This window comes from Pelodiscus sinensis, chromosome 9 (genome assembly GCF_052426305.1).
Source record: "Pelodiscus sinensis isolate ZL-2025 chromosome 9, ASM5242630v1, whole genome shotgun sequence".
Lineage (NCBI taxonomy): Eukaryota > Metazoa > Chordata > Testudines > Trionychidae > Pelodiscus > Pelodiscus sinensis.
Genome location: NC_143060.1, coordinates 37,323,941 through 37,345,203, shown reverse-complemented (window position 1 = coordinate 37,345,203; position 21,263 = coordinate 37,323,941). Strand labels below are relative to the sequence as shown.

The 21,263-nt window shown below is 44.1% G+C and overlaps 2 protein-coding genes across 3 annotated transcripts in view; one reads left to right on the top strand and one right to left on the bottom strand.

The window, feature by feature from the left end:
* LOC102459125 (very-long-chain enoyl-CoA reductase-like) overlaps positions 1 to 2,623 on the bottom strand; it is a 56,056-nt gene extending 53,433 nt beyond the window's left edge. Inside the window, exon 1 of the mRNA XM_006114146.5 lies at positions 2,412 to 2,623. Coding sequence (XP_006114208.3) covers positions 2,412 to 2,474 — 63 coding nt within the window. The 5' untranslated portion in view covers positions 2,475 to 2,623. The remainder of the gene's footprint in view (positions 1 to 2,411) is intronic.
* The window catches only part of GCLM (glutamate-cysteine ligase modifier subunit), a 41,701-nt gene that overhangs the window by 11,761 nt on the left and 8,677 nt on the right, over positions 1 to 21,263 (top strand). Inside the window, exons 2-7 of one of the 2 annotated variants that reach the window (XM_075936563.2) lie at positions 1,866 to 2,151; positions 6,866 to 6,931; positions 9,087 to 9,171; positions 14,659 to 14,715; positions 17,433 to 17,635; positions 19,555 to 19,669. In XM_075936563.2, coding sequence (XP_075792678.1) covers positions 2,026 to 2,151; positions 6,866 to 6,931; positions 9,087 to 9,171; positions 14,659 to 14,715; positions 17,433 to 17,635; positions 19,555 to 19,669 — 652 coding nt within the window. In that variant the 5' untranslated portion in view covers positions 1,866 to 2,025. Of the gene's footprint in view, positions 1 to 1,702; positions 2,152 to 6,865; positions 6,932 to 9,086; positions 9,172 to 14,658; positions 14,716 to 17,432; positions 17,636 to 19,554; positions 19,670 to 21,263 lie in introns of those variants that run through there. The other variant, XM_006114145.3, reaches the window with a different exon arrangement.

Genomic DNA, 21,263 nt, shown 5'->3' with positions numbered 1-21,263 from the left:
GTGTAAAGGAGCAAGATTTGGCCTGTTGTGTTTATAAGCTTTATATTTAACAATAATGAAGAATTTGTCTAATTTTAGAGGACTTTTACACAAATATTATTTTACAATTTTAAAGCACCTTTCGTCTACAAAACCTGCAGAATTCTTTAAGCAAAAGTCAACTATTGCACCTGCTCGGAGATTCACAGTGAGGTTGGACCACAGGGCTTAAGCCAGTGGTCCCCAACGCAGTGCCTGCGGGCGCCATGGTGCCCACCGGGGCATTTATGTGTGCCGGCTGAAACATCTGGGCTCGCCCCGCCCCGCCCCCAGCACGTGGCACATGCACGGTGCCAGCCCCGGACGCGCAGCATGTGGGCGGCCCCACCCCTGGGCATGCAGCACATGTGTGGCTACACACCCAGACACCCGGCACGTGAGCGGCCCCACCCCCGGGCGCCTGGCAGCCATGAAAGGTTGGGGATCACTGTAAAGCCTTCTGAGCACTGGGAGGGGCAGAGGCTCTGCACCTTGCAGGACTGGGCTCTTACCATTTGCTCCTGCTCACTTTTAAGTTAATGGTAGAATTCCCAATGACTTCACTGGGAGCCAATCCGTTCACACCCACTGCTAAACTGCAGCCACCTCTGGAGCGAAATGCTGGTCCAGGATATTGCATTTTTAAATAACAGCATTTACAGTAAAAACAAGGCATGTCTGGGTTTTACGCATCCCCACAGATATTTATTGGAACACATGGGCCATGTCTACACTCACGGCTTCTTGCGCGAGTAATATACAAATGAGGCTAAGCGTGGAATATTGTTGAGCCTCATTTGCATACCTAATGAGCCACCATTTTTTTTTCAGAAGAGGCTCTTGCACAAGAAGGAGCATCTACACTGCCCCTTCTTGCACAAGAAAAACCCTCTTGCGCAATGCCGTTACACCTATTACTTTTCAGGAAGAACGGCATTGCGCAAGAGGGTTTTTCTTGCACAAGAAAGGGTAGTGTAGACGCTCCTTCTTGCGCAAGAGCCTCCTCTGAAAAGAATGGTGGCTCATTAGGTATGCAAATGAGGTTCAGCGATATTCCACGCTTAGCCTCATTTGCGTATTACTCGCGCAAGAAGCCGGGGGTGTAGACATAGCCATGGGCGGTGTCTAATCTGGCAAGTTTTTCCGCAAATGCTTTTAATGGAAAAGTTTTCAGTTAAAAGCATTTTGCGGAAAAGAGCGTCTAGATTGGCACGGACACTTTTCCGCAAAAGCACTTTTTGTGGAAAAGCGTCTGTGCCGATCTAGATGCGCTTTTGCGCAAAAAAGCCCCAATCACCATTTTCGCTATCGGGGCTTTTTTGCGCAAAACAAATATGAGCTGTCTACACTGGCCCTTTTGCCCGAACGGGAGCAGCAGTGTTTCTGCAAGAACACTGACAATCTTACATGAGATCATCAGTGCTCTTGCAGAAATTCAAGCGGCCAGTGTAGGCAGCTGGCAAGTTTTTCTGGAAAAGCGTCTGATTGTCCGGAAACACTGGCCAGTCTAGACACAGCCATCGTGATTCAAGAGAGGGGTTTTGCAGCAGTCCCGTAGCACGCGCGGCAGGGAAGGCTCAGCGCCCTGGCACGTGCTGCTCCGGGACCCCAGACCAGGGCACAAGCTTCAGGGAGCGGACGCGCATGCTCAGACGTCTGGGACATGCGCACAGGCCAGTCCCGCCTCGCGCGCGCTTTCCCGTTGCCAGGAAAGGCCGCACCTTAGCGGCCCGGCCCAGCCCGTTCCCGCGTCCGGACTCCGCCTCTTGGCCCCAGCAGCGGCTGGCAGCGCCCTCCCCTGCGCTCCACGTGACCGGCCGCAGTTACAAGGCACTTTTTCTCCTTAGTCATCGTCGCCCGGCCGGCCGACTGCAGCGCGCGGAGCCGAGACCGCAGCCAGCCGCGGCGCAGACCCGCCCGCTCGCCAGCCCTTAGCAGCCGCAGGTGCCCGCGGGAAGCGGCCGGAGCCCAGCGAAGGCGACAGTTCGGGCAGAGGGCGCGCTCGCCATGGGGACGGACAGCGGCAGAGCCAAGCTCCTCCTGGACCATGCGGCCACCCTCACCCTGCAGACGGGCAACCTGCTCAACTGGGGCCGGCTGCGCAAGAAGTGCCCGTCCACCCCCAGCGAGGAGGTGAGGGGGCGGGGACTGCCCGGCCGGCCTCCCTCAGCCCGCCGCCGGGAGGGCGCAGGCTCCGGGCCGGGGCTCGGATCCATGAGGTGGGGAAGTGGCTGTGGAATAGCCCCTCGGTCCCCGTGGCGAGAGGGTAACGGGGGGTGGAAGCCGCTGCCAGCCCTCCCCGGCGGCCCCGCTCAGGCAGGGCTTGGGGAGCAGCCCCTGGGGTCGAGCTGAGGCGAGCAGTCATTTCCGGGGAAGGACGGGGGATGACTCACCTTCTGTGGCTTAATGATCGGGGCTCCAACCTTGGGCGGCTCAAGTCCTTGCTCCTCCTTCATACCATGTTACCCTGAAGAAGATAGAGGAGGCACTGGAAACTGGCTTTCCCCCATCCCAGGTGCTCGGGTTACAAGTGGGTAACAGGCGTTTAGGCACAACTCCCTTTGGTGAAAATGTTCCAAAGGTTTCAGTATTCTTGAAACCTCAAAGAGTTGCTGTAGAAAGTAATTGTTGCCCCTCTGGACAGCCCTAATGTAGGGCCAAATTCCTCTTATCTTTCACACGTTCCCCATACCTCATCAGGAGCTAATTATTGATAGAGGAAGGAGTACTTACCTGAGTAAACTAGTAGGATTTGGTTCCTCTTTAACAATCAAGGACACAACTCTTTTGTGTAAGTGGGTAAACCACAGTAGACCTGTAACTGTCTAGGTTAGTTATGAATTTGGTCTATAGTGGCTATTAAAGCTTATTAGTACATAAAATGCTGCAAATACTGAGAGCATTGTACTGTGACGGGCATAGGACAAGTCTCCCCCAGGAATTTGACTTGGCTGGATGTACTATTGGGTAGGGATATAAGCAACTACTTGAGTAGTTGACTACCTGATAAGCCTAACTTGACTACTGGCTCCCCCACCACCTCGCTGCCACTGTATCATAGGTAGCAAGGGGAGAAGCGGGAGCCAGCTTAAAAGCCAGGTACCCCCAGCACTGTCTCTGCTGTGCCAAGAGGGGAACAATGGGAGGCAGAGCCGCAGTGGTCCCAGAGCCAGCATGAGTTGGGGCTGCTTAGTCATGGCTTGGCCTGCCCCCCGGGAGCTAACCCTGCTGCAGCTTTGCATTTTAAATGTAGTAAGAGCCAGGCTGCCTGAGCTCTTGTTGGCTCCTACAACATTTAAATTGCAGCGCCACAGTGGGGGTAGCAAATGCCCCCCCCCCCATTGACTAATCGAGTAGTCGATTGAAGTTCAATTAACTACTCAATTAGCTGTTTAACCACTACTTAACATCCCTAGTGCTGGGAGCTATAGAGCAGTGTTTCTCAATCAGTAGTATGAGTACCCTTAGAGTTACTTGAGAGAAGTCTGAGGGGTATGACAACACAACTGAAATTTGGAGAAAACTGAATTTTTGTTTTAAGTTTTATAGCACTTATTTTTGTACTTTTTACACTCAAATTTCATCGCCCACCTGGCTATGATTAAGTTGTTTAAATAAATGTGTTGCAATGGTAGAAAAGTGTGTGTGTCTGAAAACGGTAGGTACTGGGGATACCTATTTATTTATTTATTAGGTGGGAGGAAAGGGGTGCTTTAAAAAAAAAAAGGTTGACACACACTGCTATAGAGCCGTGGTCCCCAACACGGTGTCCGTGGGCGCCATGGCGCCCGCGGGGGCATTCGTGTGCGCCCGCCACATGCTCGGGGCTGGCCTGGCCCCAGGCGCTTGGGGCGGGGGGCGCCGGCCCCGGCCGCTTGGAGGAGGGGGGGGGGGCGCCGGCCCCGGGTGCACGGAGCTTGGAGGGGAGGGGGCGCCGGCCCCGGGCGTGCGGCGCTTGGGGGGGGGCGCCGGCCCCCGGCGCTTGGAGGAAGGGGGGCGCCGGCCCCCGGTGCACGGAGCTTGGGGGGGAGGGGGCGCTGGCCCCGGGCGCACGGAGCTTGGGGGGGAGGAGGCGCCGGCCCCGGGCGCTTGGAGGAAGGGGGGGCGACAGCCACGGGCGCAGCTATGGGGGGGGCGCGTGGCTATGGGGGGCCCCGCCCCTGTCCCCGCCCCCTGGCGCCCGGCCACCACCACAGGTTGGGGACCACTGCTATAGAGAAATGTAGTAGGAGCTGAGCATGCAGGCAGCCCAACTCCTATTACATTTAAACTTCAGAACCACAGCAGGGGTAGATCCTGGATTAGTGCAAGGCAGGACAGAGCGGGAACCGCTGAAGCTCTCCTTTTTAAATGTAATAAGAGCCAACCAGCTCTTACTGCTTTTAAAATGCAGAGCTGCAGTGGTCCTGAATAGGTGTGAGCTGGGATTGAGCCAGGCTTGCTCAGTCCCAGCTCGCACTGTGTCTAGTAGCCCCTGTTTGCAGCCAGCCCCTGCTGCTGGAACAGCCTCTGCCCGTGACCAATCCATGCTGCCATGAACAGGCTGCTGCTAAAGCAGCCTCTGCCTGCAGTGAGCCTCAGCCTGCCAGGGCAGAGGTTGCTTGGCAGCAGCCTTCCTTATATCCTTGACACTGCTGGAGTGGGGGAGGCAGCACTGTGGAGACAGTGCTGGAGGTAACTGGCTTTTAAACCAGCTTCCCCTGAGCACTGGCTTCTGTTCTCCCCACTGTGCTGCCTCTGATGTAGATGCAGCAAGGGGGGGGAGTGAGTAGTTGAGTATTCGACTACTCGCTTACATCCATAAGAAGATGCAATAATGCACAGTATCATGATGACAGCTTTTTAGAAAACTTTGTATGCTTGAGTCTTGAGACTCCTTAATATTACAATAATTGCTGTTCTCTTTGAAAACTAGGAGCTTACTACATTTTTAATTTTTTTTGAAAATTCTTCAGACTCTTAACGCTTCTGTATACCATTTCTCTCCCCACGCTATTACCTTTGGTATTACATATTTGGCACTAAACTAATCCCACCTGTTAGATTTCTATGGGAATGCCACCTATTAGAGATGGTGTTCATACTGCCATGGGTTTCAGATCTTATACATTCTATGAAATACAAGAACCTTATCTCAGTATTCTCACAGGAAATAGCTATCTAGTAACTTAGGAGTTGTTCAGTAACTACAAAGATTGTGATTTTTAGAATAATTATATGAAGGCAGCATTGGCAACTTAATGATCTACTTGTTTCAGAGAAGTAGCCATGTTAGTCTGTTTCAGCAAAAACAACAAGGAGTTCAGTGGCATTTTAAAGACTAACACGTTTATTAAATACAGTTTCATGTTTCTATACTCCTTGTTTTGAGTGATCTACAGTTTCACTTTTCATAGCTATTAAGATGAGGTACAATGAGTAGACTTATGGATAAATACTGAAAAAGATGGAATGGCTGTCACAGGATATGGGTAATGAGATTATGAAACATTTGTTTTTAAAGTTACTGGCTCTAATTGAGTGGTTGCTGGATGACAGCAAGTGAGTACAAGGTATTAGATCAGTTCCTAGTGGATAAGTTTCTTCAACACAGTTGAAATGCTTGTTGTCTGCCTCAATAGAAAGCTTAAGAACTAGATGCGCATAGAGATCTAACTACTCAGATCAGATGTTGTAAATTAACATATAGTTATGGGGTCAACTTAAACCCAAGATTTAGCTTTTATAAACAGTGTTTTTACCTGTGGCTACCATTAATTCTTGAAAGAGAAAGTTTTTTTACAAAGTAAAACTATTAAATATTCCAACAATTTTTAGACTCTAACATTGACAATTGATATTAAATGTTTACATTTGTGGATACCTACTTCCCACCTCTTTGTCTGGAGCCTGTGTTGGAATTATTATTTAAATCAGTGTTGTGGTAATACCATGCATAACCATATTAAATCCAAAAGACACATGGTGTTATACAGTTGCTCTAAATTTGCTTTAAAATTCAAAAAGTAAACAATCGACATTGACTTGATTTTCCACGGTTAGTTTTTAACAATGCTATTTTAATATTCTAAGGTGCTTATGGTTTCAGAAAAGATTTTGACCAAGATTTTACAAAATGCGAGGAGCCTAACTTTAAAAGCCCACTTACAAAAGTGATGGTCAGAGTAAACAAATATGTTTCTATATTTCTTGAAGAAAATGATTTTTTTCCTCACTTCCAGTTTTATTTGCTGGATCAAGAAGCTAGAAGTGTTGTTAATGAGCAAAATTTATAATGTGCACATTCAGCTATACTTTTTCTTTGCCCTGAAGGAAACAGATCCTAGGTCACTCCCCTGGATTGTGCTAGAACAGTCTCAATCATCCAGAGGCATTAACTCCTGGAGCCTGAGTATCCATACAGATTTAAAATCACCTAAAAGAAAAATAAGGCAGTGGCTTACAAATCTATTGTGTATGTGTCCAGCTATTGTGTATGCAGCTCTCAACAAAATAACTGACCCCATAAATATTATTTGGTAATGTATTTACTAAAACAAAGCCTGAAGTATAAAATAATGTGTAGTAATGATATAATATCCTTATATTTGTATGATTGCAATCCTACTTGGCTTAATTCTGCATCTGTGATTTCAGGGAAAGTGTTGTTGAAAGATAAGATCCTAATTCTAGTCTGATTCCTACGTTGTGATATAATGCTCTTCTAATGTCTGCTTAATTTCTTACCTTGTACTAAATGTTTATTGTCTTAAAAGAGGATACTCATGAAGTTCATACAATTGCACAGGCAAAACAGATTTTACCATAACTATTAAATATAAACTAATAATATAATATTGTTTTATAGCTACGGGACTGCATTCAAAAAACACTGAATGAATGGAGCTCAAAGATCAGTCCTGATCTAAACCAGGTAAGGGGTCTACAGTTTCTTTGTAAGTTAAATGTAATGGACCAAATATTTTCCCTTTATCACAATTTGGTTCAATACTTGTGAAATGAAATAGGTTAGTGGACAAAGAAATATTGTTTTAGATGGTTTAGTCTGTTTTGTTTTACTAAAATAAGATTTAATAAGAATAAAGTCCTGGCTAGTAAACAGGATTTGTCATTACATGCTAGGGACACATCTCAGATAGTATAGCTGATCCTGAAAATTAACTACAGCAATATGCATATGCAAACATGGTGGAATTTCTGAGTTATGAATCTGTTTTGTAATATCATGCAGACTAAACTTGGGCCTGGCCACTGTTTGGAAGGGAGTTCTCTAAGTGAAATATTAGGATACTACAGAAGGAGTTGCTGATGATTCAGAAGTGTCATTTTTCATTTGAGATGCCAGCTTTCAGATAACACATGACACCAATCTCCTGACTAGTTGATGACATTAAAGATCCTGTGGCTTTTTCTATGGTGACAATTCAATATTATAGTCTTCTTACTGAAATTTGGAAAAACATAAAAACGTAAAATTATATTGCCTGTTTTTCTCCATGAATCATGGAGAAAAGGATACTCTTTTTTTTAAAGTTCTCTGCGGTTTTTTTAAACAAAGATTACTCTTAATTAGGGCTAGAACTAGAGATAAAATATCTTCTCTCACTAATATCCCTCTTGTACCTTCCTACATTACCCTGTACATGCACTTGTGGCTTTACCTTTCTTCTGCCATTTCTCGAGGAGGTGTGGAGGAATGAATGGAAATGAAAATAAATATTTTATGATTAATGATATTTTTGTCATTTTCACAACTGAAGATGTCAGTCTATCTTGTGAGGCTAAATCATGAAATTGTTTACTTCAAAGCTCACAAAGAGTTGCCTTCTCTCTCAAAAGAGCTGTCATTTCCCAGTGCTTATCAGTGAGAGTAGAGCCAGGCTATCCTTGTATTAGTGACCGGTGCTGTGAGGCACCAGTGAAGCTCTAGCCAATTGATAAGACCATTTTTCTCATCAAAATGACCATCAACTGAGAGTACTTTTGGTGTCAGTCCCATTTAGAGCAATGGGAAATGGCAGCAGTTTTGAAAGGGAGCAATTTGTGGAATTCTCCAGAAGGACATTATTTATCGAGTGCTCAAAGAGAAACTTTCGGTTACAAAGTATATCTGGGGAAAAAACTAATCCCCCTTCTCCTTTCTTCAAATGTATTTGATTAGTAAGTGTGAACTATATAGAAAGTTTCTTTTTATATTGTTTCCCAAAACATGGTCCAGCACATGTGCATAGTTGTTTTAAAGGATCTATTTTTAAATTAAAGTTAATTTTAATTAATAAAATAATTGATTACCAGTGAATTCACAGAAACTTCATATTCTAAGTTTGTTCTGTAACGTGGGAAAGGATATGTTGTGGGCGTTTCTTGCTTTAAGTTCAAAGCTCAGCTCAACCTTAACCATGGAACTATATGTAGAGCTTCCAAAATATTTTTTTCTAATTTTTGTTCTGGGGATTTTGCTCTTGTTTTGTGACTCCTTCTCTCCTCAGTTGAGGACAGCGACATGATAGGTGGAGGTATGGTTGAGGACAGCGACATGATAGGTGAGCCCAGTTAGATGTGTTCTTATAACTTATCTGACGGTTGTGGCAGGAGAGAAGAGAATCTTGGCCAGGTATATGTTGCATGAACCTACAGCCTTGTATGTATGAGCTTCTATGGCTGGCTTCATGTTAAGGATCCTTGTGGGTGATGAAAAAACATGCACATGGCTTCTTGAAAGCCATTCTACTTCACTAGGAGCCTCAAAAGTATCTCTGTATTTGAGGGCAGAGACAGATGTTCTCTGGCTTGGTCTACATTTAAGTTAGGTTAACTCAGCTATGGCAACCTGCCTCCATAGCAGATGTGACTGTGCTGATGGAAGAATTCTTCTGTTGATTTAGCTATCACCAGTTGGAGGGGTGGATTATCTATAGCAATGGAAAAACCTCATTCTCTTGCTATAGAAAACATGTACATTATGGTGTTACAACAGAATAGCTGTAGTGCTGTCGATGCATTTTTCTGAAGATTATTCATTTTCTAATATTGACAAACTGTTCCTGAATGTCATGTATTTACTGCAGGAAATGCCAGATGTCCTGGAGTGTACTGTAGATCAAGCAATAGAAAAGATAAATCATGAAGAAAGGGAAGAATTAAAAGTTTCAGGTAAGGAATGAAAAAAAAAGTATTCTTGCTTTGCAGAATATACTTAAACTTAGTGAACTTAAAAAAACTAAATAGCTTTGTTCTGGCTAACAGGTTTGGTTACTTGGGGTTGGTAGGAGGATCTGTTCAGTGGGAGCAAAGCTTGTGACTTTAAGTTTCTTCATGAATATTAATTAAGGTAGAGTGTATCTGAGTTGGGAAGAGGAGGAAAAGAGGAGAGTGGAAATAAGAGGAAAAAGAAAATCTGCAAAAGGACTGAGTAACCTGATGAGACAGCATCTCATCCTGTTATTTAGACATGACTTAGAATATGTCTGCACAGGATAAAAAAATAATGACTGGCCCAGGTCAGCCAACTTGGATATGTGGAGCTTGGATTCTGGATCTGAAAAATTGCTGTGTAAGGGTTCAGGCTTGGGCTGGCACCCATGCTCTGGGTTCCTGAGTGGGTAAAGGATCCCAGAGCTTAGATTGCAGCCAAACCTCTACACAGAATTCATCTACACAGACTTGCGAGTGACCCAAGCCAGCTACAGCCATATTCCAGAGCTTTTTATCCCCATGTAGATATACAGTGAGAATCAGAAAACTGGAGTTCCATTCCCATCTCTTTGACTCACTTTGGTCAAATCATTCGGTCTCTCAATCAGGCCAGGCCTTGTCTACTTGCGCAAATTGCACTGATTTAGCTAAATTGGTTTGGAAATGGACTTAGTTAAATAGGTGCAACCTCCTGTTAAATATTCTTAGACATGAGATTTGCTTTCATGTAACTACATTGATACAGGGTATGTAGAAAGCACTGCTCCAGCAGTCCCTAGTTGCTGGAACAGTCTTTGGGTCTGTTGCAGCCAGGGGCTATAGTATATGTATTCTGAGCAGCAGTTGAACTAATTCCTTAGGTCTGGTATGTACTTGCAAATTACGTTAGTATAACTATGTTATTCAAGAGTGTGAAAAATCCACACCCTTGAATGATGCAGTGTAAATAGTAACCAGTTGATGGGAGAATTTTGCCTCTTGAGGAGATGGAGTCCCTACTCTGATGGGAGACCTCCTACTCTCCAACCCAGGTACTGTAGGTACAGTAACTCTCACTTAACGATCTCCTGATTAAAGTTGTTTAGTTGGTACGTTGCTTATCTATTCGAGCGCATGCATGTGTAAAGTTGTGCATTGCTTCTTTATAACATTGGCTGCCTGCCTTGTCCACCACTTGCTGAATTTTCTGGAAAAGCAGCCTGTCCTTATGGAGTTTTGAAACCAGAGTGGGCTGGCAGCTCCCCTAAGTTCCCTGTAAGGTATGCAACTTGGCAGTTGCAGTTCAGCTTCCCCTCTCCCCACTGTCTTGCTGCTCCTGCCCTGTAGCTTGGAGCTGCTCCAGGGAGCCTCCTGCTTGCTGTGCAAGGGAGGCGGAGAGGGTTGCTGATGTCAGGATGTCCCCAGTCAGAACCCCATCTCTACAAAGCTAGATATCACAATTACAGAGTCATATGTCTGGAATTCCTGGTCTATTTATAAGGGCAGCGTACGTAAAGTGGCAATGCATGTCTGTCTGGCATTCACTCTCTCTTGCACACATACCCCCTTTGTAACTATGCATTTGCATATGCACTGTGATGAGGAGCGAGTGTTGCATTCCAGCAGGATAGTGTGCGATCAATATCATGTTCAATTTCTGCAAGGAAGTGTTTGTAATCTCTTCCATGCTTCTGCTTCATCCAGTGTGAGGGTGATATTAATTTCCTAAAACTGAAATACCCACCTGGTGAAGTGAAAAAACAAATAGTCTAGTAGTACCTTAAAAACTAAATAGTTACAAGAGGTTGATAAGAACCATTAGTTTGCACTTGGAAAGGAAGATGACCAATGTAGATGGAAGATGACTGTGAGAGGGAGGTTGGCGAGTGTACAAGCAGGGAGCACAGTCCTCTAATAAAGTTCTATATGCTTGTATTTCACACTGTTTCTCATGAGTAGACAATGTCTGCATTGCAAACTAAGTTGTGTCTTCTAGTAACTCTATAATCCTTTGTCTGAAGTGCTCTGTAAATTGTTTGGTGTGAGTGGAGAATGTGTGTGAAAGTCATCAGGAAGGTCCAGAGGTCAAAAAGACTTGAGATACTTGGAGATAAGAAAACATCCATGATGCCTGAGGCTGGATAAAGGCTGAAGAAATTAGCAAAATAGCTGAGTCCTGGAAACAGGCAGACACTCCTGAAGGTGAGACCACTAACAAGAGATTATGAAACCTGACCACAAACATCAAAGGATAACTGGGGGAAAAAAACACCTTAAGATGAACATATGAAGGTTTGCAGCCTGACATTGCAAAACCCAGTGACTCAAATGGGAACTTACATGTAAAAAAAGGAAGGCTTACTTACTTTTGCCAAAACAAAAAACAGGACTGTGTAGCACTTTAAAGGCTAACAAGATCGTTTAATATGTGATGAGCTTTCGTGGGCCAGACCCACTTCCTCAGATCAAATAATGGAAGAAAATTGTCACAACCATATATACCAAAGGATACAATTAAAAAAATGAACACATGAAAAGGACAAATCAAATTTCACAGACATTTACCTCCCCCCCTTTCCGTCCCCCTCCATTCCCCTTCTGTTCTGAAATTTGATTTGTCCTTTTCATGTATGTTCATTTTTTTTAAATTGTATCCTTTGGTATATATGGTTGTGACAATTTTCTGCCACTATTTGATCTGAGGAAGTGGGTCTGGCCCACAAAAGCTCATCACATATTAAACCATTTTGTTAGTCTTTAAAGTGCTATACAGTCCTGTTTTTTGTTTCAGCTGCACCAGACTAACATGGCTACATTTCTACCACTGGCTTTTGCCAGTGAAACTCTGAGTTCAGTCCTGCAAAGCCAAGCGTCAGAGGAGTCTCAAAGGAACCCTGACGCCTCAGTCAGTCAGCTTTGCCTGGCCAGCAAGATGGACTTGAGCCACGACAGACTGGTAACTATACACCATCTGCAGTACCTGTGTATACGTGTGTGTGCGTGCGTGCTTATCTTTATGAAGCATATGCTAGCTGCTTTTTCTACTGTATTCTCAATAAACATGGTGTACAAGAGTCCCCCGACTTGCAACCGCCCAGGTTCTGACCCCTCACATTTACAACCATTTTTGTAAGTTCAGAAGGGGTTGAAAAACCCTGACTTATGTCCTTGGCCCACATTTACGATGGTGTATGGTGCCTATTGTAAATTAGGGTTCACATTACGACACCCCCAACTTATGACGTTTCCCCAGGAACCAATCACGTTGCAAGTCGGGGGCCCTCCTGTATTGCCTTTTTCCCCTGAAAAAGATCCTATGTGCTCCTTACAAGCATAACAAGGAGGCTTCATTCGCTTCCGCTGCCTTCAGCAAAATTTCTCAGCTCCTATTGGCTGGAAACTGGCCAATGGGAGCTAAGGGATTTTGTTGGAGTGCAGGGACAGTATGCCAAGCTTTCTCCTCCCTGCCCAAATGCATAGCAATCAGCAGACTGCAGTTTAAAACAGTGGCAGTCACTCTGTAGAAAGAGTTCTGGCAAGGCGGCCACGGGCCAGATCCAGCAGCTTGGTGGGCAGGATCCAGCTTGATAACTGCTTCTTGCCCTCCCCTGCCATATACAATACTAAATTGTTTAAAACTTATATTTTAAAACTTATACTGTATATAAATATACATCCTTTTGTATGCTGAAAAAAATTTCCCTAGAACCTAAACCCCCTATTTACATTAATTCTTATGCAGAAATTGGATTCACTTAACATTGTTTTGCTTAAGTAGCTTTTTCAGGAAAATAACTACAATGTTCAACTAGGAATTATTCTACTGTCTTCACTGAGGAGCTGTAGGGTTTATATATAGACATACTCTTAGTTTGTAACCAAATTGAGGCTTGATCAACATAAGGCAGCTTATGTCTACCTTATTACGTCAGGACTATGTAGCACTTTAAAGACTAACAAGATGGTTTATTAGATGATGAGCTTTCGTGGGCCAGACCCACTTCCTCAGATCAAATAGTGGAAGAAAATAGTCACAACCATATATACCAAAGGATACAATTTAAAAAAATGAACACATATGAAAAGGACAAATCACATTTCAGAACATGTTCTGAAATGTGATTTGTCCTTTTCATATGTGTTCATTTTTTTAAATTGTATCCTTTGGTATATATGGTTGTGACTATTTTCTTCCACTATTTGATCTGAGGAAGTGGGTCTGGCCCACGAAAGCTCATCATCTAATAAACCATCTTGTTAATCTTTAAAGTGCTACATAGTCCTGTATTTGGTTTCAGCTACACCAGACTAACACGGCTACATTTCTATCACTTATTACGTCAGTGTCTACACTAGAAGGGTGCTTCCGCCGAAGTGAATGGCTTGCCTCACTGACATCATAAACACTACATGTGTTGTGGAAATGAAGTTATGTTGATGTAGTCAGGGAGACTCACATGGGCTGTTGGTTGTCATTCTTGTCAGTTTCATGATTGCTATTGCCCTTATAAGAGGGGAGAGGTTTCTAGTGGAAGTCCTGAAATTAAGAAGAATAACAGTTTGACTGCAGATAGGCTCCCTGTTGTGAAACTGAGTCTAGTAAAAGGCTCACGGCTGCCCCATTCCTTACTGTCAGCACAGTGGCAGGCTCACAGCCTGAGTTTGAGCCCAGCCTAGAGATCAGTTTCAAAGCAGGGAGCCTACTAGCAGTGAAATCCATATTCTTGCCAACTTCAGAACTCCAGCTGCGAGCCCCTTTTCCTCCTTCCAGGTTGTCCACAGAATGACAAATTCTGTAATTAAGGAATAACATTGGAAGCATATTTTTAGTGTAATGATTTATCTAGTACAAATTTTTTTTGAGGAAAAAGAACAAATTATGTATGGTAAACTTTGAGCTTCAGTAAGTTGAGGAGTGAGATCTATTGGTTCTGAGATTAACGGTTGTAAAAACAAACCTCTTATTGTGATTGCTTAAAGTGGTGTTTCTTAAACTTTCTGAGACCATGGGACACCAAATGATGATTTTTTTTTTAATGTGGAACACCTATGAAAATGTTCTTCAAAAAAAAAAATGTCAGACAAAAAAAGACAAAAACAAAGAAGAGGTCACGGCACACTTGCGAGTTGCTCACGGAACATACTTTAAGCCAGTGTTTCTTAAACTATCAAAACACATCTGTTTCACTTTTGCAAGAGACTGTCTTTCTATGTACCCTCCTGTCTTAAAAGCTTTCTGAAGATATTTCAGAAAGCATACTACAATTCTGTTTCGCCTTTAAGAACATCTTTTTTAAATACCTTTCAATTCCTTAAGTGGTTGACTTGTGTCCTAAGCACTCTTTCTTGCCAAAACATAAGATTTATTGAATTCTAGTAGATAACTGGAGGTGTTCTTGCTGTATGCGTTTTACTTGTATTCTCGAAGAGCTGGTTTTAGTTAACTCACATTTCTTTAATGTGCAGCAAAACTGTTCGTCGCAGGATCAAACTCTTCTTCAATCAGAGATGCAGTTGATATCGGTAAGTGCAAAACAGAAACTTGGTTTAAGGCTTTCTACTTTCTGATTATTACCAAGAATTCTTCAATTTGTAATACTTAATATTAGATTGTCTTCCTCTCTGTGCTGAAGAGGGTAATATGACATTTGCCTAAATTTATTCTGCAATTTCTTTAGCAGTTTTAACAATTTTAATTTAATAAGTCTGGCCATTTTACTTTTAAGGTCTAATTTATATGTTCAGTTCATATGAATGCATTAAATATAATATAGGCACTTAGGTCCCCACATTTCAGTTGGATCTGTTTGCCCTGCTCTGGTAGATACAATAAGCCCCCCTGTGTGAATCTAATTGCAGGAATAAGGTTGTCTGATATCAACTTAATTTAAACAAACCCTATTTAGCATAAGATGTGCAATTGATTCTTATCTGATTCTGAGCTCATGGGTGAAACTTTAAATGTTTTTCCAGTTTTCCCTGCCTACTTCTGAATACTGCAGAAACAACAGTATTGATGTCTCATGATACTATCTACATGTTTTGTTAGTCTATAAAGTGCTACCAGACCATTTGTTGGTTTTTTTCTGTAATAGACTAACTTGGCTATCCCCTGAAGCTTCTTTTTTAGTAATGTAACTTTAACTCTGCAACAGCAAATTTGAAATATTTGTTTTAATAAAAGTGAATGTAATGTTAATACGCTGTCAATATAACACCTTTTATCTGAAGTCTTATTTGTCCAAAGAGGAACTAAGCATGTCCTGCAAATACTTAAGGGAAGTAAACAAAAACACTGACCTTGATACCATCTTGAAAGTTCATTGGGTTTGCACAATTCCTGAGGGTCAGAAAATGTCTAGTTCTCTTGTCTTATGCTTTCTTAAAATATTTGAAAAATGTTCAGTTCATATGAATGCATATTTGAAAAATGTGTTTGAAAATCCTGGAATCACTTGTAAAAGCATTTTGATTTTTAAGGATGGACATGTTACAGATGGTGAACCTCTGACTTAATTTATATCACTAGTATGAATATGAAAAATTAAATTGATATTTATCCTTTTTTCAACGACATCAACATCTGACTATTTGACATGTTTGTCAGCTTTTCACAGACAATCTCTTAAGGGGTTGGAAACCAGGTATAAATGAAAATTAGAAATTGACTGAGTAAAGAACAGACATTCTAATTCCCTTACAGTATTCTTTTCATTCCTCCTTCCAGTCACTTTTTGTGAACAAGATTTCAAAGTCACTTTGAGTTTTAATATAGTCTTCTTTTAATACTTAGACTATTGACAGATTCTGCACTTCTAATGTACAAGGTAAATGTACATAATGAATCTAATTCAAATTACATTTTTATTGTTGGACTTTGTCCTCTTCCAGATCTTTCTCATTTTGGGCAAGTCAGCAGAGGGTGCAAAGATATGACTTTGAGAGTACATCTGCACTGAGTTAGGGGTGTGATTCCCAACTCATGTAGACATGCTTGTGCTAGCTCTTTTCAAGCTAGCGTGCTAAAAATAGTAGTGTAACTGCAAAGCATGGACAGCTGTGAGCATTGTTACAAGCAATATATGATAACATATCCATGTGTTCAAACAAGTTTGTAGATGGCACAGCTAGCCATGCTACTTTCACTATGCTACTATTTTTAGCATGTGTTTGATGGAAGCTTGGTAGCTTAGTGTAGACTAGGCATGTTATAATTTGTTTTGGTAAATGTGTACTGCCCGAAACTTTCAGTGGATATACATTTACTGGGGAGAGGGGCCTTTTAAGCCTGTGTATCAGAACCAGCAATGTGGCGGAGGCAGGAGGTTGTGCAGCAGAGCAGGGGCAGGATGGCTTAAGTCAGCTTCCTGCACATAGTGGCTCCCACCTGCCCACCTGTGGTGCTGCCTCCGATACAGAAGCAGCAGCGGAGTGTGGACACGCATTACCGTCCAGATTAACTAATGAGCCCAGTGTGACATCCCTAGTGTAGACATATGCTAATAACATGTCAGATGATGATGAGTTTGTTACCAACAAAAAGAAAGAGATTTACTTTATGCTTCAGTTATATAATTTATAAGACTTTCAGATATGAACTTAACAGATAATTCAGGAAGATGCTTGGGTGACCTGCCAATTTAAGTTGATTTAATATTTTATGTTTATTCCATAAACCTCAAATAACTTGGATAACCTTTACAAAGTTATCCTATGCAAAACTGTGACACAATTTGGAACAGCATACACTATTAATGTCAATCATATTAAGTGTAGATCCATTCTATCCAGTATTGGTTTTCAGTTAACTCCTCAATCACAGTTGCATGTGAATAGCCTCTGTGTTTCTTCATGGTCTTTTCCAGAACTTGGGCAGCTATGGAAGCTGAGGGTAAAAGACTAGAACAAGAAGTCAAAATTGCAACCAGTAATAAGAATGTCAACCATTCTTGATGTAAAATCAAATATGTTAAGATTGAAGAAGGAATAGGGAGCTACAGGCTCTGTTGAAGTCATTTTTCATCACAAGATGCATCTGAAATTCAGTTTTCAGCTCCATATTTGATTCTTAACTAAGTACAGAAATTCAGTTACTGTCTTTCGGTACAAAGATACTTTGAGGCTCTAAAATGATTCAGAAATGGAAGTGGTGTAAAGCTAAGTATATATTCATGTTTTTGAAAGATGTCTTGTCCAGCTTACTCTTTATATTCTTATCTCAGGTTTTTTTTTCCCCTCAGCATGTTCTGCCCTTGGGGTTGCCCAATTAGATTCTGTGATCATTGCTCCACCTCCTATTGAAGATGGAACTAATCTTTCTTTGGAGTATTTACAGCCTTACTGGGGCGAACTTGAGAACTTAGTTGAACACAAAAAGATTGTTGCCATAGGTACCTCTGATCTAGATAAAACACTGCTGGAGCAACTGTATCTGTGGTCACAGGTAAGGACAGGCTATTGAACCATAGTAATTCTAAGGTGTGGTATTTACTATTTTCTTGGTATGTCACATATTTAGTTCAACATATATAAAAATAAGATTTTTAATTTTAAAATTTAAATGTGGAGGCCTCAGCATAGCAGTAGGGAGCACCAAGGTGGCAGATCATCTTGCAAGGCCAGTCCACAGAACATAGACTCAGAGAGGTTGTACCAGACACGGTATAAGGGGCAGGCCTGCCTCAGAAACACTCCTCGTTGTCCCCTCCATGCCAGGTGTACTAAAATAGCAAGTCAAAGGGATAGTGTTTCACATGAATGCCCAGCCCTGGCCACCTATCCAGGTGTAGGGCTCAGCCTGACTGGATCCAAATGTGAAGGGGCTTGGTGTGGAGGGATCCAAGTGTGGAATAGGAGGATTCTCTGTGGGTCAATCTGGGCCTGAGTAGCTTGGTAGGAATCTGGATGAATAGGGTCTTGTTTGGCGGGGTGGGGGAGGAGTTCAGGTACAGGGGGATAGGACACTGCAGGGGAATCCAAGTGAAGGTGTGTGGGGCTCAGTAGGGGGAGCCTGAGGCTGTGAGGATGGGGATTAGTGGATGGGGATGGTTGGGGGAGATTCATTGGGGATCAAGTGCTGAGGGAGTGGGGTTTGATGTGGTGGAGGTTCCTGTGCAGCTAGTTGGGGGTTAGTGGGGTTGAGGCAGGTGCAGGGGGCTTGTCAAGATAGACCATGTGCAGAGGCTGGGGAGTATAGGAGCAAGGAGCTAAACCTGGGGTCCTGGGGTACAGGAGAGGGGCTTAAATGGAGGTCTAGATACAGGGGGGATTCAACATGTATGGAAGGTGGGGCACAGCAAGAGATGATGCAGGGGGTACCAGTGAAGTGGGAGTTCAGATAGCAGAAGGATGAGTCTGGGCATGGGATGGTCTGGATATATATGGGTTGGCCAGACAGGAGAGCAGCTCCCTGTACAGTGACCCCTCTGTGGCTGAGGAGCAATGAAGACAGGAAGGGGAGGGGAGTGTAATAAGGGTGTTAAGTATCGGGTAGTTGATTAATTGAATAATCAATGCATTTTTCCGTCGACTATTCAATTAGTCAGTAGGGCACTTCCGCCTTTGAAGTATAGCAACAACCCTAGGGCTGTTGCTACACTTCGAAGTGGAAAGCGATGAAGCCCAGAGTTAGCTGGGAACTTCTCAGGTGGCTCCGTGTGGTGTGGCCACTATAAATGCCATGGGGATCCTGGCATTTGGCTCCCCAGGGCATTCATAGCAGTAGAGCCACATGGAGCCCAGGGACAGCTGGGGAGTCCCTGGCTGATCCCAGGCTCTAAGCGGCACTGCCGCTTTGAAATGGCATGAAGAGCCTGATGCTGGGCTCCCTGTGGCATTCAAAGCTGCAGCACCGCATGGAGCAACTGACTCTGGGCTCTGTAGGGCGCTGCCACTTTGAGGTACCCTTCTCTTCTTCCCACTCCGCTTGCTTGCCTCTATCTGATCGAGGCAGAAAGGATGGAAAAAGTGACTAGTTGACTATCCTGTCGACTATCTGATAAGCATTTACTTATCGGATAGTCGACTAGTTCTTCACATCCCTAGAATGTAACACTTCCTGCAGCCGGGAGAGATTTCTGGAGGTGTATCAGACCCTTCCTTGCAGAGTCTACCCTTCCTTGCAGAGTCTACCCACACAGTCTACCCTTGTTCTGTGGTCACTACAGCCAATAGGACTTGTGTGCTTGACAGCATTTCGTAGGGTCAGGTGTGTGGTTTGTTTGTTATTTCTGGTATCTGAAAGAAGGTTCAAGTCAAAATGCTCAGAATAACGATACAGAGCAGATTTTATTCAATAATAAAAGCTGCTGAAACATGTCTAATGTAGTGGCTTTTCATCTAAAGGATCTTTCTCCCTTTCAGGTGAAACCAAATAGTAACCAAGTAAATTTAGCTTCCTGTTGTGTGATGCCACCTGACCTCACAGCATTTGCAAAACAATTTGACATCCAGCTGTTGACTCATAATGATCCAAAAGGTAAGACAGTAGTTGAACTTGACAAAATTAACAGAAAACTTCTGAATAGGGTAATTTTGACCAGGCATAGTATTAATTAGAGTGCAAACTTTTCCCTTTAAAGCTCTGTGCATTGGATTCAGATGTATACCTCTTATCATTTATTGACTTGAAAATCTTATTAGGTATGTGAACAATTAACTGGTTACACGCTAAGCTTCACCCTTACCAGGTGATGTTTGTTGGTAACCAGTTAACTGACATCCCCATGGTCTCGCCTGCATGTCCAGCGCCTACTACAGGCAGTCCCCGAGTTACGCGGATCCGACTTATGTCGGATCTGCAGTTACAAACGGGGTTTTTCTCGCCCCGGAGGACGGGAGCGGCGGGACGCCCAGATATGCCGTGGTCCCGCCACCCGCATCCTCCGGGGCAAGAAAAGCTGCTCCGCGTCTCCCTGGTCTGCTGCAGGGAGACGCTGAGCAAAGCCACGGAGCACGCGGGCAGTGGGACAGCCCAGACGCACCGCGGCTGTCTTTGCTCCCCGTCTCCCTGGTCTGCTGTCTCCAGCAGACCAGGGAGACGGGGAGCAAAGCCTCGGAGGACGCTGGCAGCGGGACAGCCGCGGCGCGTCTGGGCTGTCCCGCTGCCCGCGTGCTCCGCGGCTTTGCTCCCCATCTCCCTGGTCTGTTGGTCTCCAGCAGACCAGGGAGACACGGAGCAAAGCCGCGGTGCATCTCGGTCCGCCGCCCGCGTCTCCCTGGTCTGCTGGGGGGAGGGTGTAGCTAGTGCGCGCCCCCCCCCCCCCCCCCCAGCAGACCAGGCTTTTCTCAAGACGTCTGTGGTAGAGCAGCTGGGGCGCTGCCGGTTGGTCCCGCAGCGCCGCTCTGGGCGCTACTGAAACAACCCGGCAGCACCCCAGCTGCTCTGCCCCAGGAGTCCTGATTCAGCCGCTGCTGGTCAGTTTCAGCAGCGGCTGAATCAGGACGCCTGGGGCAGAGCAGCTTGGGTGCTACTGGGTGGGTCCAGTAGCGCCGAGGAGCGGCGTTACTGGAGCAACCCAGCAGCACCCCAGCTGCTCTGCCCCAGGCGTTCCCAAGTCAGCCGCTGCTGAAACTGACCAGTGCTAACTACAGGAAGCCCGGCTTCCTGGAATCAGCCGCTGGTCAGTTTCAGCAGCGGCTGAATCTGGATGCCAGTTCCGACTTACAGACAGATTCAACTTAAGAACAAACCTACTGTCCCTATCTTGTACGTAACCCCGGGGACTGCCTGTACATTTAAACTGCCACACTGCAGAGGGGGTAAGCAAGTGCTCCCTCATATCAACTAATCAATAGTCGATGGAAATTCCATTGACTACTCAATTAGCTAACTAAATGCTACTTAGCACCCCTAGTTTGACAGTGTTTTTAATATCTTTGACATGGTGATATAATGACCACAGTAGAGTAGAATCATACAGCTTCTCTTCTGGGTTCCAAACTCTTCTTGAGGAGTTATCTCCTCAGGTTGCTGTTGTAAAATATTCCTAAAATACTAAATTGTAGGGACATCAACATGAAGACCACATGATTAACTGATTAGACTGGGTTTATTGGTTAACTTTTTCAAC